The sequence below is a fragment of the Hippopotamus amphibius genome, chromosome 7, assembly GCF_030028045.1.
Source record: "Hippopotamus amphibius kiboko isolate mHipAmp2 chromosome 7, mHipAmp2.hap2, whole genome shotgun sequence".
Classification (NCBI taxonomy): Eukaryota; Metazoa; Chordata; class Mammalia; order Artiodactyla; family Hippopotamidae; genus Hippopotamus; species Hippopotamus amphibius.
Window position 1 is genome coordinate 6,340,212 of NC_080192.1, and position 25,707 is coordinate 6,365,918.

Sequence of the window (25,707 nt, forward strand, 5' to 3'; positions counted from 1 at the left end):
CCTTTTAGCCGAATGACCTGTTCTCTTCCTACTTCTTGGAACAAATTAAGGGCATTAAGGGACAGCTGAATGTACTTATGTAATTTGTACCTTTTGTTTACCTGATACATCTGTTATCAGGCCCAGAGGGGAGGAAAGATGTTATGCCAGCTCCCAGCCTGGACCAAGGGCACCCTTGGCAGCCTCAGTTAACCTCTGAGACTCTGAGCACCGTTTGGGAATGGCTCTGACTCAGGGTGTTTACATACATCAGTGGCAGAAATCACTGGAATGCAGAGATCTGGGAACCGTTTCCTCCACCTCAGTCATGCCTGGATTCCTGCAGCATGCCTCTTAGAATGTATTCAGCAAGCATCTTTTGAGGGCCTACTGTCTACCCAGGACACACACACAGGACCACGAATGTGTTATAAATGCATACACTAGAAAAGACGAAAGGCTGAAAATTAAAGAACTAAGCTTTCATTTCCAGAAGTTAGAAAAAGAACAACTTCAACCCAAAGATGGTAGAAGGAAGGAAATAATAAAGGGAAGAAACCAAGGAAAAAGAAGACAGATAATCAATAGGCACCTGAAAGCAAGCAAGCAAGCTAAAAATTGCTTCTTTGGGGAACTCCTTGACAGTCCAGTGGTTAGGACTTGGTACTCTTACTGCCGGGGCCCCAGTTCAATCCTTGATCAGGAAACTAAGATCCCCCAAGCTACCCGATGCAACCAAAAAAAAAAAAAGAAAAGAAAAAAGGATAAAAATCAATAAACCTCTGATGAGACTGATCAAGAGAAAAGGCACAAAAACCTAATGTCAAGAATGGAAAGGGGGACGTTACTACAGATCTTTCAGTCTTTAAAATGATCATAAGAGGATAATGTGAACAGTTTTATGCTAATATATTTGAAAAAATGAACTGGATTCTCTAGAAAACCACAACTTTACAAAATCATCACAAAGAAATAGAAAATATGTGAATAGTCTTCTACTTTTTAACTAGAATCTGTGATTAAAACCTCTTAAAGAAAACTCCAGGCCCAGATTATTTCACTGACAAATTCTGTGAAACATTTAAGGAAAAATAAAGCCAATCTTACACAAACATCCATTTGTGATAAAAGCTTTTAGTCAAATTGTATTAGAAGGAACCTTTCTTAACTTGAAAAGTGATATTTTAAAAAATCCTACAGCAAACATTGTACTTAATGGTGAGATGTTGAATACTTTATCTTTGAGACCAGAAATGATCTCTACATTGTATTGGGAGTCCTCTCCAGTGCAAAAAAAACTAAGGAAAAGAAATAAAAGCCCTAAGAATTGGAAAAGAAGAAATAAAACTGTCATTATTTGAATATGATATGAATGTGTGTATAGTCATCCAAATGAATTTATAGATAATTAGAAATAATAAGTACAAAAAAAGGAAATAAATAGTGCAGTGCTGGATACATGGTAAATATACAAAAGTCTGTTGCTGTATATGTTAACAATAAACAAAGTGAAAAAACTTTAAAGATGCTATTTATAATCTCAATGTCATATTAAATGCTGAGTGATACACTAACCAGAGGTGTGCATGAACTCTGTAAAAAGAGCATAGATCAATATTGGGAGAAATTAAAGAAGGCCTGAGTAAATGCAACACATTCCATGGATTAGGAGACTCAGTATTGTAAAGAGGTTCATTATCTCGGAGTGGTTTGAGGATTCAGTGAGATCCTGATCAAAATCCCAACAGAGTTAATTGGTTGGTTGGAACTGAACAAGATTTTAAGGTGTATATGGAAATGCAAAGGGCCATGGGACTTCCCTGATGGTCCAGTGGTTAAGACTCCGCTCTCCTAATGCAGGGGTCCCGGGTTCGATTCCTGGTCAGGGAAGCAGAGCCTGCATGCCACAACCAAGAGCGCACATGCCACAACTAAAAGATCCTGCACATGGCAACAAAGATCCCACGTGCTGCAACTAAGACCCAGCACAGCTAAATACATACATACGTGCATGCATACATAGGGCCAAGCATAGCCAAGCCACTCTTGAAGAACAAAGTCAGAGGACTTCTGCTATATACCAAGAATTCTAATAAGATTGTGGTAATTAAGACAATGTGGTATTGTCATGAGGACAGACAGAACACAGAATAGGGAGCCTACGTAAGGATCCACACGTCTGTGGACAGTGGTGGCGCTGCAGAATAGGGAAGTAAAGAAGCTCTTTTTAACAAATCATGGTGGAACAGTTGAATATCCATATGGAAAAAAAATGAAACTTGTGTATCATATCACATACAAAAAAAATTTCTGGGTGTGAAAAGTAAAAACCAACCAAAACAAAACCATTTAAAAGATAATAAAGGTAAATGAATATCTTTATGAACTCAGCATAAGAAAAGACTTCTTAAACAGGACATAAAAAGCACTAATTATAATAGAAAATATTGGTAAGTTAGACTGTATTAAAATTAAGACTATGCAACAGATGACACCATTAAGGAATGAAAAGGTAGGACATAGGGCAACACATAATTTATATAGGACATTAGTGAGGGAAATCAGATTAAAATCAGTGTCACGACTCACACACATCTGAAGGCTAAGATCAGCAGACTGTCCGTGAGGACTGGACTTTAGGAGTCACTTGGAAAGGAACAGCAGCAAGTGTTTTGTTTTTCTCATTTTATGTTCTAGAAGCTCAGCACTGAGGTAGTTACTGTCAGTGAGTGGTTAAGAGCATGGCTGGTGCGAACCTGCCTTTATGCAGATCCGAACTCCACCACTTGGGCAAGCTCCTTACCCTTTCTGTGACTCAGTATCCCTTTAATAAGGGAACATGATGCTAACAGTGCCCTCAGAGGGTTGTCATGAGGATTAAAGGAAGGCCCCAGGGCCCCAGCTCACAGCCCACGGCAGGGCCTCCCTCAACGGAAGCTCATCCTGGGCCAGCACCCTTGCAGATTGCTAGCACGTGCAGAGCACTTAGTGCAGTGTCTGGCTCGTGAGAAAGTCTTCCCAGGCAGTAGGTGATGACTGGCCTCCCCACTGCTGAGTGAAGGAGGGCTGCTGAGAGTCTCAGGGTGCTAGGGGAAGCCTCGGATAAGCGCTTATCCCAGTAGCAACAGTCACGGGAAAACAAAAAGCAAATCCAGCCCCAGTCACTGGCATTTCTCACTACCTTTTGGTGGTTGGCTGGGTGGTGATTTTAAGAGCAATGGCTGCTGGTTCTAAGGTGTCAGCTGTATGCCCGTGACTTTGATTCCCTGTCTCTGATCCTTCTATCCTGTGAGGAAAATATCCTTATCCTTATTTTATTGAGAGGCTGACTCTGGGAGGAAGTGCTGCTGCTTCCCACATATTGGTGACCTTTGGAGTCACAGGAGAGTATGGAACATTGCTGGGAGGTACAGGAAGAAGCTCAAGAATGGACCGTGGGGCATGCCAGTGATGGGGAGAAGGAAAGGAGGTTATCGGAGAGGGAGGAGAGGGCCAGGAGAGACCAGGATCACTGAGGTTGGTACGGGGGTGGACAGTTGAGCAGAACCCCTACTGCAGGGCTGGAAAGGGGGACCTTGGGAGTTGCCAGTTGAGAATTCTGCTTGGGCGACTGTGGGCTGACCTCAAACGCACCCTCCGTCCCCCCACACCCCCGACAGAGGTGTTACTCTGTGAATGTCAGAGATGAATTTTCAGGTCAACCAGTGCTTTAATAAGAGTTGGGTTTTCTCTGTGGTACAGACCCTGGTCCCCAGGCCCTCTCTTGTTTTCCTGCCTGCCTTACGACTGTCATGTGGAGCTGAAGGTAGGAGCGAGGACACTTGGAGCCGAGGGTGTTGACCCAGGACGAGGCTCCCACTGACAGAGGCCCTGCCACAGGCTACAGCCTGAGATCCTGGGGCCTTCATGAACCATCTCGTCTAACCATCGCCCAAACCTGGTAGAACACAGCTCAGGAAGCTGGGGCTCAGAAAACAGAACAGCTTTCCCACGGACACCCAGCTCGTCAGTGGTAGAGCTCGTGAGCCTGAGCTCTCCTGATTGCCGCCCTCCTAGGCTTTCATAACTACGTTATCTCACTCACTCCTTGGGCAGGAGATCTTCACTTTCTATGTGTACTTGGTTTTTATGCCTTGCCTCAGTTTCCTCTCTAGGACTTTGAGTGTCTTTGCTGACTTTTAACTCTTAGAGGAGACTGAACAGTTCAGTGAGACCCTGTGTAAGATCTGCTTTGAGGGTTCAGAAGGAAAATGTCATCATTTCTGAATTATTACAAGCTCTGGTGGCACAGAGTTTCCAAAAGTCATTTATATCAGGCCCAGAAGGCCTTGCACAATTTTACAGAAAGAGATTGGTCTTCCTGATTTCATTTTACTTAGATCATGACATTTACTTAGATCATGACATTCATATATAAGCTTGGAGAACGTGTAAGTGGGGAGGTGGGGAATAAGAGCTGAGAATCCGTGTGGGGGAGCCGGTTCTGTATTGGAAGCAACTCTAAACGACACGCGCGCAGGTAGGTGAGCCGACTGCAGTCATTGCCCACCATTGCCCAGCTACTGAGTAACGGGTCTGGGATTAGAGCCCAGGCAGCCCGTGTTGCTTACTCTGCTTCTAGCCTGTTTCAAAGAGAGTCACGAGGATTAAGTGTGATAACGTGTGGGAAAGTACCTAGAACAAAGTCTTGCACCTTGTAAGTGTAGCAGTGTAGATCACTCTGCCCACCCTGCCCTACCTTCTCCCTTCCATCGCTAAGCTGAGGCTTTGGACTCCTGACTGGGGTAGTTAGGAAAGTGTCAGATCTCTAGCTATGTGGTGTGAATGCAGGGTGATATAAAGGAGGGTGGCGTCACTTTTGCACTAAGATGTCAGGGAATCTCACCTGATCGTGGACAGGTCACTCCGTGAACGTGATTGGTGCTGGTGAATGTAGCAGGGGTCCTTCAGCATCTTCCCTCTAGCAGGGGAGATAATCGCCCCGTTACCCTTGCTTGGATTTGGAACTTGACTCTTTCTAGCTGACCCTCACGCAGGCTGTGTCAGAATAAGCTGACTCCAGGGCATCAGTGGCTGAGATGAGCCAGTCATGGGGAGGGGAGACTGCACCCAACACAAGCGAAGCATTGTGGAAACCCTGTGGAGAGCGGCGTCAGGTGTTGAAGGTGGATCGTTTCCACTCACATGTCGCCCTGGTCCTAGTCCTGTCGGATGAGTAGGACCAGCGGGAACAGGGCGAGCCCAGAGATGCAGGGTCTCTGCTTTTGCGTGTTCTGCTCACATGTTCTCTGTCCCTTTCTCCAAGGGATGAGGCCAATTAAGGTTATCAATCTGTTGATCTGAGTACATGGACTGTTTGCAGAAAGCTCTTTGAGCTCCTCAGTAAGATGTTGAAAAGGTTTACCTGTTGCTTTGAAATACACACACACACATGCATGTAATATATACATGTTATGTCAGTGCCAAGTGTATTAGAGTTTATTGACTTTCTCCCACCAAAAGGAAACATTTTAGACTGTTCTGTACTGAAGGCAGTAATGGAAATGGAAGTTGTGAAATGGAGATGGCTTGCTTTTTTACCTTGGGAATTTAAAACCCACAATGATATGTTTTTCTTTTATAGGTTTGTCTACGGATTTTGAGCATCTGAAGCTGACCTCTGAATTTAAGCATTCCCTGCTGCTCTGTCACCCTTTGAAGACATGTCTGTCACTTATGATGATTCCGTTGGAGTCGAAGTGTCCAGCGACAGCTTCTGGGAGGTAATGCCTGTGATTTCTTCTAGATGAATGCAGAGACCAAGCCAATCATGCCTGACACCCCATACCCCTTTTTTTGGCTGGGACTGGGGGGATGAGATGAACATACCCCCAAAACCAGACAGGCATTTGTGGTCACATCTAGGCAGCAGCAGGTATGGCTTAGCTCTCAGTGAAGGTGATAAACTTAATTGCTAGAAAGTTTGATAACAAAAGAGGTTAGAGGTTTTAGTTTAGGTCTTGTCAATTTGTCCATTCTCAGAGCTTCCTTTCCACATTTAGCCATGACATGACTTGGAGTGATATACACTAATTCCTGGGCTTGGCCTGAGAAGTACGGTTGCTTTTGAGTTTTGTATAGAAAAGTGGATGGCGGTGATGTGACATCATGTTGGACAGTGCAGGCAAGTGGCCAGAGGGCTGAACACACTGCCCTTGAGCTCATTGGAGCATCTTCTTCTCAGTCTGTGCCTGTGAGGAATTCCTTTCCTAATCAGATTCTTTTGTGGCATGGTTTTGTTTGTTTGTTTGTTGAAGGTCACTCTTCCTGAGCCCCACTTACATGCTGCCTGCTGGTTAAAACAAAGTCCTTTTTTTTTTTTCTTTTAAATTTTTTTTGGGGTACACCAAGTTCAATCATCTGTTTTTATACACATATCCCCGTATTCACTTCCTTCCTTGACTCCCCCTGCCTCGAGTCCCCCCCACCCTCCCTGCCCCAGTCCTCTAAGGCATCTTCCATCCTCGAGTTGGACTCCCTTTGTTATACAACAACTTCCCACTGACTATCTATTTTACAGTTGGTAGTATATATATGTCTGTGCTACTCTCTCGCTTCGTCTCAGCTTCCCCTTCACCCCCTGCCCCCTCCCAAACCTCGAGTTCTCCAGTCCATTCTCTGTATCTGCGTCCTTGTTCTTGTCACTGAGTTCATCAGTACCATTTTTAGATTCCGTATATGTGAGTTAGCATACAGTATTTGTCTTTCTCTTTCTGACTTACTTCACTCTGTATGACAGACTGTAGTTCTATCCACCTCATGACATATAGCTCCATCTCATCCCTTTTTATAGCTGAGTAATATTCCATTGTATATATATGCCACATCTTCTTTATCCATTCATTTGTTGATGGGCATTTAGGTTGCTTCCATGTCCTGGCTATTGTAAATAGTGCTGCAATAAACATTATGGTACAAGTTTCTTTTGGGATGATGGTTTTCTTTGGGTATATGCCCAATAATGGGATTACTGGATCATATGGTAGTTCTATTTGTAGTTTTTTAAGGAACCTCCAAATTGTTTTCCATAGTGGCTGTACCAACTTACATTCCCACCAACAGTGCAGGAGAGTTCCCTTTTCTCCACACCCTCTCCAACATTTGTTGTTTCCAGATGTTGTGATGATGGCCATTCTGATCGGTGTGAGGTGATACCTCATTGTGGCTTTGACTTGCATTTCTCAAAACAAAGTCCATTTTTGATAAAATTTTGTTCATGTGGCAAAACCCCTGGAGTCTTAGTGGAAAGAGCACTGACTTTGCAGTTGGAAAGATCTGGGTTCTTATCCCAGCTGTGCCATTACTAGCCATCTGTGTGACCTTGGACAAGTTACTTGACTGATCTGAGCTTCAGGGTTTTCATCTCAAAGAGGGAGGATGATACTGGTCTTTGAGGGAGGCTGCCAGGATGAAATAAGAATAGAGACATCAACGCCGTGTGGATGCTTTTCTGACACAAAGGGCTCAAGTGCTGCAGAAGTTGAGGGTGAGGCCCTGGGGTTTGCTGGAGACTAGCACACATTAGTTCTATGAACTTAGATTAATCAGGTTTATAATTTTATTTGATATCAAATACCACCTGGTATTATAGTCTAATAGAGACAAGTGATCATAGGAGTGCAAGTTTTAAAAAAGTGGGCTCAAAATTCTCTCAACACTTTTCTTCTCTGTGTATTGGAGGAAAGCTCATTATTGACTTCTAGCTGAATACTTCAATTTATTAAAAGTATGTGTTTATTGAGCACCTCCTGTGTGCTAGGCCCTGTGAGCTCCAGTGGGAAGTGTGATAGCCTGAGTCCTTGGCTGGTAGCAGCCTTCCTGGTGGATATCCAGGCCGGAGCACGAATTTCAATAGCCAGAGAGGCTCATATGGCCTGGGAAACATTTCACCGAAGACTGCAAAAGTGACAGGGCAGCAGGAGAGTCGTGGGCGCGTCCCAGGCCCTCGGCGGCGGCATCAGCTCCCTGGCATGGTCGGGCCCGTTCTCACAGCATGCGGCGGGGTCAGTGGGGAAACTAGCTGAAGTGGGATCAGAACAGGCAGTTCTAAGATGCAGTGTCGCTGGGATTCAGGACTGCCCCTCTGGTCCCACATGCAGGTCTGGGTTCACAGGCAGACCGGCCCGGCTTGCTGGCCCCCGGGGAGGCTGTGGCCTCGCCAGCATTGTGGACGCGCTTGCGAGCCGCCGCTGGCTGCAGAGCCTTCCTGGGAGCTCCTGTGAAGCTGGCCTTCAGAAATGCAGGTCCTCGTTCTTCTCAACACTGATCTGAAACGACAGACAGAATCCTTTACAGTCGTGGGGAAACTTTCTGTTTGGTAACCGTGGTGACGTTGCCATCAGTGCCTGCCTTGAGCAAGGTGGTAGTATGGAGAGGCTAGTGCACACAAAAGGCCTTGTGAGGGACAGACCAGGAGAGGCAGTGGGACAGGTTCAGACACAGGCTTTGGAGCCAGTGGCCTGGGTTTGACTCCCTGCTGCGTCACTTACTCTGTGTGTGTAGCTTTAGGCAAGTTACTAAGTTTTCTTTTTCTCAATGTCCCAATCTGTAAAATGGGGATAATAACAGTACCCACATCCTAGGACTGTGAGAGTTAAGGAAATGAACGCATGTAAAGTGGTGTCGGCATCAAGACAGGTGCTGGCCGGGAGCTCTGTCCCTCTGCTGTGGGGGGAGGGGATCGTCAGCACACACACAACATGTAACCTGTTCCTGTGGGGTGTGCTGGTCAGCATTGTCTTAATTACCCAGTGGCTGTCAGAAACGGCTGTGGAAAAATTAACGAGCTAAATATAGCGCTATTAGACGTCTTCAGCTGCTGGTTAAAAAAAAAATGTAGGTGAATGTTGCCAATGTGTATTGTCAGCATATATTAATCAAGTAGCTTGAACAAGTCCTGTCATTGATGTAAGGCCTTAGGCTCCCTGTTAAATTCTTAACTGCACTGTCAGTGGTCAGGAACATCTCTTGTATGAAGGATGCTAAGGCAAATGGGTTTATTTTCTAGACAGGCTCTGCCCATCTTGTGATGCTGTCCCTGAAATTACTCTTCATCTCGTATAAATCAGCAGTGCCGCTGTCCTCCTCCTCCTTGATGGATGTGCCCTGGATGGAGGAGCGATTGCTCAGGCTGAACTGGCCCTGCTCGGCTCTGAGCGACTTAGGTGCACATCTCCAAGCTGTCAGCAAGTCCCCTCTTTCCCATGGAAGGCCACTCCTCACTGGTGTGACCCACAGGGCTGTACAAATCTCAAGAAAGGCTTGAGGTCTTAAGGTGGAAAAGTCTTTTATACTTAATTTTACTCCTTCCCACCAAGAGGTGCTAACTGAAGTGGGTCATTCCAGAACAATCTTCTGCATGCTGGCTGTGTGCCTGCACAGGAGGGACATGGCTCTACCCTCCAGGAGCCTTTGACTGATTGATTGATTGATTGATTGATTGATTTTATTGGCTGTGTTGGGTCTTTTTTGCTGTGCGCGGGCTTTCTTTTTAGTTGTGGTGAGTGGGGGCTACTCTTCGTTGTGGTGTGCGGGCTCCTCATTGCCGTGGCTTCTCTTGTTGCCAAGCACAGGCTCTAGGTGCGTGGGCTTCAATAGTTGCAGCACACGGGCTCAATAGTTGTGGCTCACAGGCTCTAAAGCGCAAGCTCAATAGTTGTGGTGCACAGGTTTAGTTGCTCTGTGGCATGTGGGATCTTCCTGGAGCAGGGATTGAACCCGTGTCCCCTGCATTGGCAGGTGGATTCTTAACCACTGCGCCACCTAGGAAGCCCCTCCAGGAGCCTTTGGCTGTGACATTGGGAGGTAAGCTCCCTGAGGGAGGAGACAGATCACTGTGCAAGATGCTGTAGAATTTGCTGGGGTGCGCAGGGGCAAGTGGGGCTCCCCCTAGGGTGGTGGCAGGAAAGGTAATGTGGAAGATGGGTAGGATTGGTACTTGCTAAGCACTTAGATGTTTGCTAGATGAATGAGTGAACAAGTAGTGATCTTGGGAGGAGAGATTACCCACAGGGACAATATTAGCCAGAAGTATTTAGTGGGCATTTGGAGGGAACACTTTCTGTATTCCCAACACCGTAGCAAACAATCTAGAAGAGAAGAGGGGTGGGGATCTGATTCCCACAACAAAGGTGTTGGGAGGAGAAAGGACGGTGGCCTCCATGGAGAGTGAGGGCAGTGAGGCCAAGCCACAGCTCTGCTTCTCAGTGTCATGGTGTTCAGAGGAGAGGGGTCTGCTGCTGGCATCCCCAGAGAGGATGCATGGGGTAGGTGGGGCTGGGCTGAGTTGGGAGCAGGGAGGAGGGAGAGCAGGATCTTGACCTCTTTGGAGCCAACGGCCTGTTTTGGAGGTGAGAAGTCATGTGGGATTAGGTGGATTGAGGCCTAGTGAAGGCAGTTCCCCAAGAGGATGACTCCTTTCACCACCAGTTGGCTGAAGCTGGAGCCTGGCACATCCTGCCTGCAGGCTTCCCAGGGGGCATGGGGCAGCGTGGCTGCTTTTGGCAAGTCTCCTGGCTCACTCGGGGAGGCTACAAGGGGTGCCCCCGCATCCTTCATGTCCGGGCCCTCCTTCTGGGTCTCCTCTTTGGCTCTGGGGGCTGGTGTACAGAGAGAGCCTAGGCTGCAGGCCATGGTGCTTTTCAAGGGTCACCAGTGCTTCCTAGGACAGCCTGGCCCCGCTCTGCCATTGGCAAGCTCTGGGAACAGGACAGCAGGTTTGGCCCCAACAGGCCTGAGGGCTGCTGCCTGAGTCTCTGAGGGCTCCTGGGGGGCAGGCTGGGAGGCCAAACTGCTGATTTCAGGAACTGGGCCCTGCATCGGCCTCATCCCCAAGGCAGGAGCTCTGTTCAACTGTCAGCAGTACATGCAGTTAGAGCTCCGATCTCCCCAGGTGAAGCCAGGGCGGGGCGGACCTGTACCGCACTCTCTGTGGGCACAAGGAGCTTTTGAGAAGACTCTTGGAGATGAAGAGGACGTAAATATCTTGCTGTAAAATATTCTGGGAATGTTAGCCCTGAAGAGTGGGCACATGACTAGTATGTGCTGTCTCCTGCAGAGAAGGCTTTCCTTGCAGGGTCCTCTCAGACTTGAGCACTGTGGACACAGCACATCACAGGACAGCATCTCCACATGCATCAGTGTTCTGTCTGGAGAGCCACCCGTGTGGATTGGTGTGCACGTCCCCATCCTTCTAGACAAGTTTGTGGGTGACCTACGTAGAAGATGCTGCTGCCCCACGTACGTGGGGTCCGTAGAGCATGATTTGGCACCGGCCACAATCCAGACCCTGGGCTGAGTCCTGGTGTCCCAAAATGAGCACACAGTCTTGGGACCCCAGAGCCAACATTTTTCGTGGTGGACAGTCATGGGTGGCCGGGTGGGTGCCGTGAGGGGAAGCACAAGGTGTGTGAAAGTAACCATCACCTTGCCTCTCAGCAGCCGCGGTCCATTCCCTGTGTTCTCCGGCCACCTCCCCCACACACATCCGGATGGACGTCTCTGCGTGACAGCCTTGCTGTGGGTGTGTCAGCCTCCTCCTCATCCCACAGCACTCGGACGTAGCTCCCAGCAGGCTGGTGGCTCGCTTTTATTTCACTAAAGTTTCTAAATAGAACCATTACTTCGTTCTTCCAAGCAAAGTAGTTGTCTGTTGAGCCATGACCGAGGATGAGGGCACTGGTCTCCCCTGTGCCACGTCCCATCTGTTCTTACCCTGCAGCCAGGGTAGCCCATCCGGAAGAGCAGACTTGTGCAGCTGCCTGCCCTGGGTGGGGAGCTCTACTTGTCTGCATCCCCTTCAAAGTAAAACCACGCTCTTCAGCATGACTGAGGCCTGAGCACGTGCGGGCAGCTGCTGGATGCTGGCCCTTCCTAGGGAGCCTGCCCCAGGCTCCAGCCAAGCCTAGCCCCCCGGGCTCCCATCCACAAAGAGCTGTCTCCCTGCCTGGGAGGGTAGGGGCTGGGGGGGTGGGGGGGGGTGGTCTTTTCTCCAGCCTGACCTCCATTTCTTTCCCAGGGAGCTCCTCCTTTGGGCAGCCTTCCCTGGTCCTTCCCGGCAGGCTTAGGCAGCCTTCCCGCGTTGCATGTTGTACCGTTTGCTTCTCCCTCTAGGCTGTGAACTCCCTGAGGGCAAGGACATGATTCTGTCCTGGGAACCTGGTACATAGCACAGTGCTTGATGCACTAAGTGATGGTTGATTGAATGTTCAAGTGAATCAGAGAAAGGATAAAGTTTAATGCTGGGAAGCAAGATATGCCTTGCTCATAAGAAGCTTACAGACAAATATTTGGAATGAAAATGTGTGTGCAAATAACCGTAACACTGAACAGAAATCATTCTTTCGGTAAACACTTACAGAGCACCTACTGTGCACCAGGTCCTATTGTAGGCCTTGAGGGTACAGCATAAACAGACAGAAGTGACTTTTACATAGTCCAGATCAATCGCTGTGAGGATGCGGAAGACTGCGCTGTGTCAGGGTGGCTCCAGGAGAGCCGTGACTTTGGCGCCCCTTGGGCCCCACGCGTGGGTGTGTACACGCTGCCGAGTCGTGGAGCTGCGTGCCCGTGAGCTCTGTGCTTGTGGTCTGTGTCCTCTCTGTGGGGATGCTTGCACACTTGCTCTGTGCCAGGCCCCTGCTCTGCTTTACACAGACACTCAGTCCTCACAACTGCCTCTGCAATTGTGAGCTCCACTTTACAAGTGGGGAAACTGAGGCTCAGGTGGTTTGATGGTGCCAGCAGAGGGTGGAGCTGGGATTTGGGCCCAAGCACCTGCTCTCTAGAACTGCTCTCCTGCCTCTGCTCGCAGCCTCCTGGGAGCTCCTTATAGAAGAGAAGTATTCCTTTGCAGCAACTGCCACGTACTTAAATGCCTCTGCTTCGGTGTGCAGAAGTAGCGTCTTGTCTGGGTTCAACCCTGGCTCCAGCGTTTGCTAGTGTGTGACCCTGAGGGCTCAGAGAAAGAAATACGAGCTGCTCAGTGTCCTAAGGGCGAACACGGCATTGCTAATTCCTACCTCCCAGGATGGTTGTGAGAATTATAGATCCACCCGCAGGGCCAGGGTCTGAATGGCTCTCGAGTGGTCAGCCTGAGTGGTCTTGAAGGGTCACCTCTTCACGCATGAACATTGCACCCCTGGAGGCAGGTGAAGACGGACGAATCAGGTGCCCTCTCACCTGCTGAGCACAGGCTTGTTCCTCCATTGTCTAGATGCCATTGTTCTAAATGCCAGGTAAAGAGCCGCTCAGTTTTTAACTTGAGAGACTTGAACACTCAAGATTTTTTCTGTCAAGCTTATTCTCTGACGGTAAATTTTTATTTTCTCACTTGAGTTCAGTGATGTCAAAGTACCTTGTGTAAACCTTATAGGAGAAAACATTTTCCACTTCTGCTCAGTAACAAATAGTAATGTGTGATTTTAGAACTGGAGGTCTTGAGAGCTCAGTTAGCCTGTGGCAGCCTGGCTCCGCTGAGACATCTTCATACAGATGTGCGGGGTGCGTACAGTGGGGTTGATGCTGAGGGACCCAGGTACGGAGATGGCGTGAAGGCACGCATGCCCTGTGGGGGAAGGGTTTTTTTCAACAGGAGTCATGAAGGTTAAACCAGGGAACTGGGGGTGGGGGTGGGCGTGGAAGGGGGGCGCTCCCTAGAGGAAGTGCTATTTATTCCCATGTTTTCAACCTGATGATTTCCACGCTAGGTCTTTTGGCTTTTTACCCTGGGGGTTCACCGATTCCAGAAAGCTCTCTAACCATCCCTGCCTCCTTTCACTGTGAGAGTTTCTGCCAAAAGCGGCTTGGTCTTCAGCGAGCCCTGACTTACAGAGCCGGAACCCGTCTCACCGTCTGGGTTGGCGGCAGCTCTTACAGCAAGGAGGTGCCGCTCATGCAGTGCCTCCTGGAGCATGAAGGGGAGTAAGAGAGGGCAGTGACCTGTCACCAGGCAGCTGTGTGCTCAGGCCGCTTCCTGGGCACTTGGCTGAAGCATGAGTGTGTGCACGTACACTCTTGCCGGGGAGACTGGGAGCTCCAGGGCAGGGTCTTCAGGGCGATGGCTCACAGGTGGGGCATGTGCTGTGCTCGGGAACAAGTCCCCAGGCATCGCCGGGCCGTTATCCTGACACCTGAGCAACGTGTGCCGAGGGGGCAGAGCGAGGCGAGCCTGGCCGACCAGGCTTGAGGAGGAGTCCAGGTCTAAAACAACTGTGTTTAAACACATCATTCCTCTCTACGTTATTATGTGTTCTGCCTTTGAGTTAGATCTGAGAATTGAAATTTCTCAGTTTCCGTGTCATCCATTTTTCAGTTTGTCATTTTGAATATTTAAAGAGTGATAATGCAATTATCTTTAACGTTTTTGAAGTGTGGGATTTGCGCTGTAAAACTCTCAAACAGCAAGGGTGATAGCCACAATTTCTTCACCCTCCTACTTGATGACGACAGATTCCAGGAGTGGGGGTGGGGCTGCTAAGTGCTGGGGGTGAGATCTGAAAACCGGGAGTTGGGACAGACTGAGGCACGAGGCAGGAACAGGGCTAGTTCGGGTCCGAGTTGAGCCAGAGCACGCAGGCCAGGCTCAAGGTGGCTGGAAACCGAGGCTGTAAATAAACAGCAGCAGCGGCCAGCGAGGGGCCTCCGTGTCTAACCCTCGTGGGGCCCTGCCGGGTAAACTGCAGTACCCTGTTTTGAGAAGGGGGAGCCTGGTGAGGTCAGGTTCAGGGGAGCACTGAGGCGGGGAGCTCCAAGACCTTCTGTTCCAGTGTGGTGAGTTGGGGACCCAGATGGTGGGTGAGCTGGAAGGCAGGCTGGAGACCTGGAAGGGGAATCCAGTAGAAACGAGGACTGCCGGAGCACAGTTTGAGAGCAAGGCACAGAGTTCATGGTTCTTCAAGGATACGCCTTACTCCTGGGTGCTTTCAAGCACACATCACAGATGTTACAATCTTAAGATCGATTGTGGCCCCCTGTTTGGAAAGGGAGGTTCAGAATAGGGGTTGGGATGGATTGAAGAAGGGTGCCTGAAACGGGAGGCCCTGCTGGTGTTTAGGGATGTGGCCTCTGCTGGGCGCTCTGCAGGGAACGCGGGTGGGGAAGTAGTGACCCTGAAAGGCTCAGTTCCGGAGCGCTCCCGACCTGCCTGGACAGAGATGTAGAGGTCAACTGACTGGGACCTGGAATTTGACTGAAAGCCTTGCAAGTGTAGTGAAGGAACTGCAAGGCTCTCCTGCTGGCTCGTGCTTGGCAGAAGCTTTAGTTAGTTGCTCATTTGTTGTCTGTGGAGTTAGTATCGGATGATGTGCTGAGAGTTGATTCTTTTTAGCTTTTGCGAGGAGAGCTCAAGGGACTCACTGGATTAAGAACTCGGTAAATAAAGGACCATGACTTACTTCATTGCCTGTGCCTCCAGCTGGGCGCTCCGCCACTTCTCAGTCCCCTCCTGTCTGCATGGAATGGAAGCTCTGCTCCCGGCACCGTTCGGGCACGGAGAAGGTATTGCGGGGTGCCCTCTGCACGCCTGGCATGGTGCATGGAGAAGACAAAAGGCACAGTCCTTGCCCTCAAAACCCACTGCATTACCACATGTGCCGGTGACAGCAGACATCGTTGCAAGAGTGACAGGGAGGGGTGAGCTGCTGGGGAGGGGGGATCTGCACGGGGGAGGGGGTGGCATCGCACATAGCTCGTGCCCTGTGGGCCTCAACATCCTGCCTCAAGCCTTCAGAGAGTGGCCTTGCCCCAGAGGTCCCTCGGCTCTTACCTCAAACACCGTTTCCTCCAGGCAGCCCAGCCACCTGGAGTGTTCCTTCCGGAACCTGTCACCGTCTGTAATCCAAGTCCCACGACAGTTTGTTCACCCCTGCATCCCTAGCCCCTTGCACAGTCCTTGGCACACGGTAGGTGTTCACCCCTATTTGTGAGTGGCAAGAGGCTGTTGCCAGACCCTCAGTAACTGAGTTATGAGTGCTTCAGGAGGCAGCCAGCCAGCGGGCGGCATTGACAGACCATTCAGTTAGAAATCCTGGAATTGTGAAGGTCCCTTGGAGGTCAGCAAATCCTGTCCCTTCTCTGCATTTTGTGTCTGGATGGACAAGATGAAGAAATGGTGAGGTCTTGTCAAGTGATGGCTGCCCAGGCTAAGAGCACACTTGAGTGGGAAGAAACCCACCCTGTGCTGTGAACCCACCAGTGCATTTGTCCTCACAAAATCAGCTCTAACTCTGCCGTACAGCTGAAGGGCTGGAAATACAGGTAGAGACCTGGTCATTTATTTCAGGGCAGAGCCAGCTCTTTGCTGCTCCTCGAGAAAGAGGAGGCAGAGGCAAGGCGGCCTCATCAGAGAGGGCCAGGGGCTGATGGATTCAAACAAGGGAGCCGAAGCTCATTTGCCCACCTCTGCAGGCCTGTAATTAAGGAATTCCTGAAGGCTTGTCTTTCATCCCTGTCTCTCGAGCTATTGAGAGGCTCCTGGAGCGTCTGGGCGCACTGTGCCCGCTTTGGATAGAACGTCGCTCTCTGACACTGTGCACTTGCCTGGAGGGGCACCACCAACGGCTTTTCTTTCTTGTCCGGCAGCTCGGCATAGCTGGCTCGCTCTCGGACCTGCCTCTCCAGGGTGTAGAGGGAGCAGTTGTGGTGCTTGGGACTTTGGGGTCACAGGTGACAGGGCATGAGCATTCTGAGAGTAACATCAGGGTCATCTTTGTCAAGTGGTCTTAGCAGTTTACAGGTTTGGGGGTCCTGACATGAGCCTCACTGGCCCGAAGTGTCGGGAGGATTCAGGAGTGGGGCTCCTACCCTGCCTTGCAGTCTTGAACTCTGTCTGGGGCCTTTCCTGGAACTTGCAGGGCTGGATGGAAACAGGCACATCACCTGATATCAACCCGTTAAGTCTTGGTTCTGCACTCTCCCTGTCCTCCATCTGAGGAGGGTTCTGGAAGGTGCCGTCTGCCTCCTTTGGCCACATGATTATGGATGACTTTGCAAACTCTTCAAACTGTTTTCTGTGAAATCCCAGTGCCTGGGGCCATCACAGGATGCGTGAGGTGACACGCAGAGCGGTGCGCACGCTGCCTGGCACGGCGTAGGCCTGGGCACAGGCATTGCTCCATTGTGACGCTGCCGCTGATGGCGGAGCTCTGTGTGCGGGGCCTGTAACCGGGAGGCTTGCGTCCAGCTGGGGCAGGGAGGCTGACGCACACCCCGTGACCCACGGGGAGCAAGCCGAGGCTGCGGGGCATGGGGACAGTGTTGGGCAGGGCCCTTGTGGCCCCCCGCCGGACCGGCCAGCAGGACCCCGTGGTGCGGAGCTGGTGTCGCCTGTCTGCTAGTGCAGGTGATCCAGGCGCGCCCCCTTGGGGGTCCAGCAGGGACGGCAGGCGGCGGTGTCCGGGGGGCCTCTGTGGGGAAGACCAGCTGAGCCTTAGCAGAGAGCTGAGGTTGGCGCAGGTAGGACGGGACTCGTTCAGCATCACCTCCTCCTCCATTTCTTTCCCTGCTTTTAGCACCTAATCCCCTCCCCCTTTCTAATGTTATGGCTTTGGGAAGCATGTGTTCTTGTGAACTTTGTATCCTTACTTTATGTGCAACTATTTTTAATTTACACCAAGGCATCCCAGTGCCCTGTCATTCTGTTTCTTTTTCTACTCTCTGAACTATTTGTGAGGTCTGTTCTGTCCTATGTGAGGAAGTGAGGAAGTCCTGCACTTCCTTCTTGCTGCCACACTGGGGTGCCCCCCATGTTCACCCACACAGTCCCCAGGGAGGAGTCCCCTACGTGCCCTGTGACCCGAGCCAACGTTTCTGTGGCGGTAACACTCAGGAGCCATGTGGCTGGGTCCTCCTAGGGCGTGTGTGTTCTTAGTGACTTAATTACTGCCTGGTTGTCGCAGGCTTGCCCCAGGCTGTTTCTCCACCAGTGTATGCAGAAGGGGTCCTGTGTGCCCAGCTCCGCCCCGCACTCGGGTTTCCCGCCCTCTAGGATGTGCCGGTCTGTAGAGGTGAAGAGCTGCCTTGCTGCTCTCACGGGCACTCCTCCAGGTCCCACGAGCGGGAGCCTCTGGCTCAGGCCGTTAGTCCCGAGGACTTGCACGTCTCTCTGAAGGTACCGCTTCACACCTCTGCGTGTCTTCCCCAGGGGCCTCTCTTTCACGTTTATATATAGGATTTCCTGGGATACTCCAGATTTTAGTCCCTTGTCAATTTAGAAAATTTAGACAGATTAGTAGACAGTATTTGAATCTGTTAACTTTGTCCATGTTGTTGGTTTCTGAACAGAAATCCGTAATTTTTTAAGTAATGAAATTTATTTACACACACACACACACGTGTGTGTACATATCCTTATGTCTTTTACTTTTGAAATTTTGTTTAAGGAATCCTGCCCCGCCCTAAGTCACAAAGATATTTGCCTGCGTGTCCTTCTTGTCGCTTTATGGTCTTACCTTTCACATTTTTATTTAGTTCCTGCTGAGACCCAGTGAGTGGAAAGCAGTTGAGAAAGAATGCTGAAGAAAGACAAAGGTCCATAGTTTCAGGGCAGCGTCGGAAGGTGTGTGGGGATGGTGTCCTGTGTGTTGGGGGCTCTGGGCTGCGCAGGCCCTGGACGGCAGGAGGCGAGGCCACCTGGGCACATGGGCAGAGGGGCTGGCTGGGGGGGGCAGGGCGGCCTGGGGCCCAGGCCTAGGAGCAGCCTCCGTGTGGTGCACCGAGGCAGTGGCGAGACAGCCGGAAGCTCCCTGGGGTTCCTGGGGACATCCAGAGTCCTCTGGGATTCCTTGTGATGTTGAGGTGAGCCACAGGCAGGAAGAGGTTCGTGCCTCAGGGCTGAGGCAGTGCGGGGTGGGAGAGTGTGAGCTTTGGGGTGTTCCTACCCGGTGCCCTTCTCATTTGGGCCACTGGTTTCACTCTGGGACGTTGGTGGTAGTCAGGTAATTTGTCCATGAGATGAGCTTGATGGTCACTGACCAAAGAGAAGGGTAACAGGAATAAAATGGAAGACGTACGTGCGGCGACCCCACAGGTTCCCCGACCTGGCGCCTGCAGTTCACATAAGGTAATGGTGACTGAGCTGGCACCGGGGGCCCACAGAGGGGAGGAGCTGCACCTCCACATTCACATTCCCTCTCACCCACCTGGGACCCCGGGGGTCCCACTGACCTGCTTGCACGTCCTCCAGCTTTCTGTTGCCTTTGGCCACCGTGTTCCACAGAATGGAGTTGGCCAAGGTAAGCAGGCTGGAAAGTCAGAGAAACAAACATTCTCCAGTGTCCTTGTGAAAGGCAGTTCCAGACTGTTTACACCCCGAGGATGAATAAGGAACTGGTGCGACCTGTTTGAACAGTCCTTCCCAGCACCCCTGTAATTATAAACCCACTGGATTTTAGGCAGAGCCTGCTGTCTCTGTTCTGATTCCCGATTACGCAGTTTCTGCCGAGGGATGTCTGCAGCTCCAGCCCCAGACTCAGCTGACTGAAACCAAGGCTTGTGTGACACTGGATTCTCAGGGCCTGTGGCAGAGGAAAGCCAGAGGGTGATGAGAGCCAGACTCGCAGGCAGCCGGGAGGACGGCGGGCAGTGAGGGGCCTCTGGGCCCAGGTGAAGGGCACTGAGGGTAGAATGCGGCTCAGATTCCCAGGAGGACAGCAGGACTGGTCTGGTTGCTGGCGAGCCCAAGGCAGGACTTGGTGGCTGGGTAGAGGCAGGCGGGAGAGTGGTTTCTGGAGGACTCTGGAAAGGAGGTGGTTCTGCTCTTTCTGCCTGATACGTCCAGCCTGCAGGAACCACCACTACTTGAGGTGCCTGGGAGCTGGGATCCTACTACCTCTGTCCTGCTCCCATCTGCCACCTGGAGGACAGCGCGGTTCCTTTTTCCTGCTCTCCTGCTCTCCTCCCCACTGCTGTGCCCCAGAGTTAGCAGGCTGTTCACACCTCCCCCCACGGGCTTCACCCTCCTGAACCCTGAGCACAACACCCTTCAGGATGAAGGCCCTACCCTCAAGATTTTTCAGCATCTGACTGACCCCACTTCTCACGCCACCTGCTGCACCCAGCCCCCAGCTAAGTCGCTGGTCATCCCCCTGCATTCTGCATTTCACGTTCTGTTCCTGATGGACCTCTCCCAGAGCCAGGTCTCCATGCTGTCATGCCTTCTTCATTTTGCCAACACTGTCTCTGCCTGGGATCATTTCCCTCACCTCCCCTTTAATCTGTCCACTTGTCCTTGAAAGTCAGTGTGGATGTTGTCTCCAGTGTAGCTGCCCCACCCCTCACCCTTCCCTTGGCCAGGTGGTTCCTGAGGGGAGAGTCGGGGTATCCCCACCCCAGGCACTTACATGTTGAACATCGGTCTTCAGGATCTTGGTGTCTGAGGGGGTGAGCCTGAATTTAGAGGAAGTTAGGAACATAGATGACTGCAGACCTAGTTTTTAAAATGGGCATTTTATAAATAAATCCATGGATAACAAGGATTGGAAGAAAGCTTGTTTACTTTCAATTCCTACATAAAGTTATCTGCCATTTGACCATCTCAAAACAAGCTAGTATTTTGAGAAGCAAGAGAAAAGCTTTTTAATTACAAAACCGGTAGAGCCGAAACAGCTAACCATGTGTGTCCTGACTTTAACACATTCTCAGTTGCTCTTGTATTTGAAATTAATTTTTCTCGCACTTCAAAAAATAGTCTTTATACCTCAGTTTTAAAAAAGAGAATACGTTCTGCGAAAGAAGACACGTGGGTGGCAAATAGGAACAGGAAAAGGTGCCTGGTATCGCTAGGTATGGGAGAAATGCGTGTGAAAATCACAGCGAGGTATGGCTGCGTCCCAAACGGCTAAGACAAAACAAAGCAAAAACCCCTGATACTACCAAGGGCTGGTGACAAGGCAGAGCAGTTAAAACTCTCATACACTGCCGATGGGAATGCAAAGTGGTACAGCCGCTTTTTCTTATAAAATTGGGCATACACTTACCATATAGCAATCCCACTCCTAGGTATTTACCCAAGAGAAATGAAAACATATGTCCACACAAAGACCTATAGGAAATGTTTATGTCTTCCTAATTTATAATTGCCACAAACCAAAAACAACCCAAATGTCCTTATTCAGGATGAAATGGTAAACGAATAGTGGTGTGTCCATACAGTAGAATGCCACTTAGCAGTGAAATGAACTCCTGATATCAGCAGCAACATGGGCCAGTCCCAGAAGCCTTATGGCAAGTGGCAGAGCCAGTCCCAGAAGCCAGGCTGCATACCCACTTAGCCTGGAGTCTTGAAAAAGGGACAAAAATCAGATGAGGGGTTGCCAGGGGCTGTGTGGGGAGAAGATGGACTGCGGGAGGGCACAGGCGTTTCTGTGGGGAGGTAGGAATATTTTGTACCTTGATATGGTGATGGTTATACATGGTATACATCCATCTGAACTCCGCTAAGTTTATACCTGAAAAGGATGATTTTTATTTTATGTTGATTATGCCTCATTTTTAGGAAAAAAACAATGGTTCTGCTCTTAGGATGACCGCCAGCGCCCTGCTCAGGGAGTGGGAAAGCCACATTGCTCTGCTGCTGTGTGGTTTATGGAGATGCAAACAGTGATGCCTGATGAATGTTCCCATGTGCAGACTGAAGTGACACTCTGTTACAAGCCCATGTGGAGCAAAGGACAGCAGGGCTGGTGTTGCTGGAGCATCTCGGTGCCTGTTGTCACGAGCACTCCACTACCCTTGGCCCCAGCATTTAAAGCTAAAACCGACGCTTCCAGAAACATCCTTCTTATTCCTTGCCGCTTTTCAGATTTCAAGAGTTGTCATTTAAATATGAACAGTAGCTGTGGTATGTGTTGATGGGCTGTACCAATGTGTACCTTGTTAAGAAATGTACTTTTCTTTTCCCTAAATCTTTTTACAAGGGTTTTGAAAATCAGAGAGGCGGACAGGTTTCTGGAGAGCAAATATCTTTTAATATTGATTGCCAATTTGAATATTATTGGTCACAGTGAGATGAAAACCAGATCTACATCGTGGTTTCATGTCGGCTGTCAAGCCTGTATTGAGCTGAGATTATCTTAGCTCTTCTTGCCGCCAGCTCAGCAATACTGAGTTGTGTTAGTTGGCTATTTTTCACATCCTGCTGTAAATTTCAAAATGACAGCAAGGCCCTATTTTAAGGGAAATGAACATGTGATGTCACTTCTAACTGGTTGTGAAATGCTTGCTTTTTCCTTCCTAAAGAGGGGCCACTGAAGGATGGAGTTGTGAGCTGCTGACCTGCCCTCCTTGCTGGAGGTAGCAGCCAGGCCATGCCTGGGCAGGAGGGGTCTGAGAGAAAACGATGACTGATTATGGGGTCCGAGAGCTGTTTATGCACTTCCGCAAGCCTGCTGGAAATTATACCAGACCTCAGGAAAAGGCGGCCCAGGCTACCTGACTTCCAGGGGTTCTTGCTGTTCCCAAGGATTCTGGTTCCCATGGGAGTGGAGTCATCTCAGCCTGTCCAGACCTCTGGCCTCAGGGACAGCCCTTCCTGGAGGGACCACAGTCCCCTTCTCTCGTGATGCCCATCTCCATGTGTTCTGTCTCTTTGTGAGCTCCATGTAGCCTCTTCACCTGGCTGACTCAGCACAAGATGGGAGGAGCTCGGGCAGTTCGCACTGTTCATAAGTCAGAGTTAAACAGGCTACACGTCAGAGGGAGACCTGTACCCTTTTCTGTAGAGGTGGGAACTAGTCTCCCATGTTCTCCAGGAGCTTCCAGATTGACTCTAAATGGAGATGAAATATGAGAGTGGTCAGCCAGGCAGAGGTCTTTAGAAACAGTAAAACTGACAAAAAGGTGACTACAGTTTTTGAAAACAGTGGGAGGAAAAGGTTGAAAATACAGTAGATCATTTTTCTGTCTTATTTCCTCCAAGTGCTCCAGTATCAGCTGCATGGTATCCTTTCTAATCAGCAGGTCAAAGAATGAAACATATTGAACACTTTGATTTTTCACTCCAAATTAGCCACTAACATTTTCTCAATTACTCTTTTCCTTTTCAATTACTCTTTTATGATTTATAATTTAGATAAACTAACTTTCCTCTCATATGTGAGAAAAAGTAGTCAAGCCTCACCTTGGTCCTCATCAAAGCAGGAAAGAGTGTGAACTTTGCCATCGAGACTCCTACCTAGAACCATTTGAAAAACTGCTTTCAGCTGCAGCCCAGCCTCTAGGACTGTGACTGTGGGGTCTTAGCAAACAATGTAACTTCCTTAAGCCTCCGTTTCCTCATCTTAAAATGGGGGCAGTTATTCCTACTCATTAGGGCAGAGGCAGTACTTAGCATGTGAAACACCTACTGTGGTGCCTGGCATGTGCTCAGTAAATGGGCACTAGTGTTTTTTTTTTTTTTTTTTTTTTTTTTTTTGGGCACACGGGCTTAGTTGCTCCGCGGCATGTGGGATCTTCCTGGAGCTGGGATCGAACCCGTGACCTCTGCATTGGCAGGCGGATTCTTAACCACTGCGCCACCTAGGAAGCCCCATGGGCACTAGTGTTTATTGCTCTAATTGGGAAGTAATAATCCAGCATGTGATGACATCACAGCAGTAAAACCTGCTTATTCCAGTAATGCTCAAAGGCCTTTAGCCAAGAGTGCATAATGTTGATTAGAAAATCATTTTAATCTGAGTTAATAAAAGATTATTTTTCTGTTTCTGTTGTTTTCCATCTTTCTAGTTAGACATTACCTACTCTGGAAGCTGCGTGAGATGCCTCTGGGTACCCTCAGCCCCTCGCTTCCCTCCACCAGAGCCCTTGCCACACTGGCCTGTCTCCCTCCCTGACCCAGGGTCAGAGCATGGACGCTGGCTGCGTGGATACTGAGAAGCTCCGAATCACTGTTTTGCGTGTTTTTTCTAGTGCTGAGAACGGGGAGCTCGTCATCTAACAACGCAGGGTGCCTCTTGGTCAGGAGGCGGACACGAGCTCCCGGGAGCCGGGCTGGCGCGGAGGCTGTGTGTGCAGCCGCGGCCCCAGGCCTCACAGTGTGGCTGTGTCTCCTAGGTCGGGAACTACAAGCGGACCGTGAAGCGGATCGACGACGGCCACCGCCTGTGCACTGACCTCATGAACTGCCTGCATGAGCGGGCGCGCATCGAGAAGGCGTATGCGCAGCAGCTCACCGAGTGGGCCCGGCGCTGGAGGCAGCTTGTGGACAAGGGTAGGGAGGCCACTGCACGGAGCGTCTCGGTCCCGGGCACTCAGGGCAAATCGTCGGCCCTCTCTGAGCCAGCTTCCTCTCTTGGAAGATCAGGGCAGGTGTTTGTGTTGCAGTTCGGGGGGCTGTGATTTTTCACCCAGCACCACAGGCTGCGTGAGCTTTCCTCCCCTTTCCTGGAGACACAGGCCTCCTGTCCGCAACAGTATCCAAGACCCCCATGGCAGTCCCTGTCGTCCAGAGGACATGCTGCACGTGCTGAGTTAACTCCGAACAGCTCCTTCAGGGCCCAGACTTGAGGAGGCTCCTATCCAGGCAAAGACCTTGCTGCTCAGCACCGTGGTGGCTGACACCGGGACGGTTCATCCGTAAGCCTGGCCGAGTGGCAAGTCAGACAAGACTAGACAGTGACATCTGGCAGGCTTTCCAGTTTTGAACATTCCAGAACTCCAGGTGTTGTGCGATGCAGGTTTGCCTCGCCTCCCTCCTAGCAACAACTCAGAAGATTCTGGAGCTTAGGGACGATGCCACTGTGAGTGTGGGGTGTGCTCAGAGTGCCCTTCCCAGCAGCAGAGGGGGCTCGATTGATCACGGGAGTGCCTGGGACACAAGTGGGTTGGTCTCAGGGTGTGTTTTGGGGCAGACTCTTCCACCATGCCTGGCTGTCCTTGGGGGAGCGGACCAGGGGAAGCCAGGCCAGGGCGAGGGGCCCCCAGGCAGCTTCAGCTGGATCTAGACCAGCTGCCCGTCTTTCCCCTGTTGCTGAAACGGGCTGTCTGTGGAGCTAAGCACAGTGCCTTGGTACAGAGTGGGTACCAGGGAGTGGGGTGCCCATGTTTGGGTGAGGAGTAGCAGGGGATGGGCCGGCTCCTTCAGTGAACGGTAGCTGTCGTTATTTTATTTCCACCTGCCCGAATCCCCTCTCTCAGGATCCAGCCGTCAGCACAGTCCATGCTGTTTATTCAGAACCTGAGGTTCATAAAGCACTCTTGCTCCCTCCCTTTGTGGATCCTGCCACGAGACCTAGGCAGGACAGGGAGCTGCTGGTTTTGTTGACATGAGGGATTAGAGGTTCAGAGGGGCTAGGGATGGTTACACAAGCGCGTGTGCGTGCCCCCCCCCCAATACTTCTCGGTGTCATTACTTGGCTCCAACAGTCATTGTCCCCTGGGAGTGCCTTGAGGGCAGGCCCGGGGTCTTCCCATTTCCATCCTCAGCTTCTGTCATAGCCCATCTGTCCCTCCATCACCTCTTGCCACGCCATAGCCTCAACAGAATGACAGGCCAGATTAGGAGTTTTCTTCCTGAGAACAGGGAGTGGGGTGACCCCACACCGCTATCTAGAGAATTCCGTCTGGGCCAGAGCAGATTCCTGTCTCTTCCTCTCCTTCCCCAGGACCGGGCTTCCATTCTGCTGAGGAGACAACCCTTCATTCGACAAGCAATTCCTGGGGTCCCGCTCTGCGTGGAGTGAATGGGCCTCAGGAGAA

At 50.4% G+C, this 25,707-nt stretch overlaps 1 protein-coding gene and 1 non-coding gene across 6 annotated transcripts in view; both read left to right on the plus strand.

Moving 5' to 3' along the window:
* PACSIN2 (protein kinase C and casein kinase substrate in neurons 2) overlaps positions 1-25,707 on the plus strand; it is a 130,885-nt gene that overhangs the window by 85,907 nt on the left and 19,271 nt on the right. For all 5 annotated transcript variants that reach the window (XM_057741334.1, XM_057741335.1, XM_057741336.1 and 2 more), the window contains exons 2-3: positions 5,603-5,741; positions 24,064-24,220. In XM_057741334.1, coding sequence (XP_057597317.1) covers positions 5,682-5,741; positions 24,064-24,220 — 217 coding nt within the window. In that variant the 5' untranslated portion in view covers positions 5,603-5,681. The remainder of the gene's footprint in view (positions 1-5,602; positions 5,742-24,063; positions 24,221-25,707) is intronic.
* Positions 1,797-1,869, plus strand: TRNAR-CCU (transfer RNA arginine (anticodon CCU)). Its single transcript has one exon. It is a non-coding gene; the product is annotated as a tRNA-Arg (tRNA).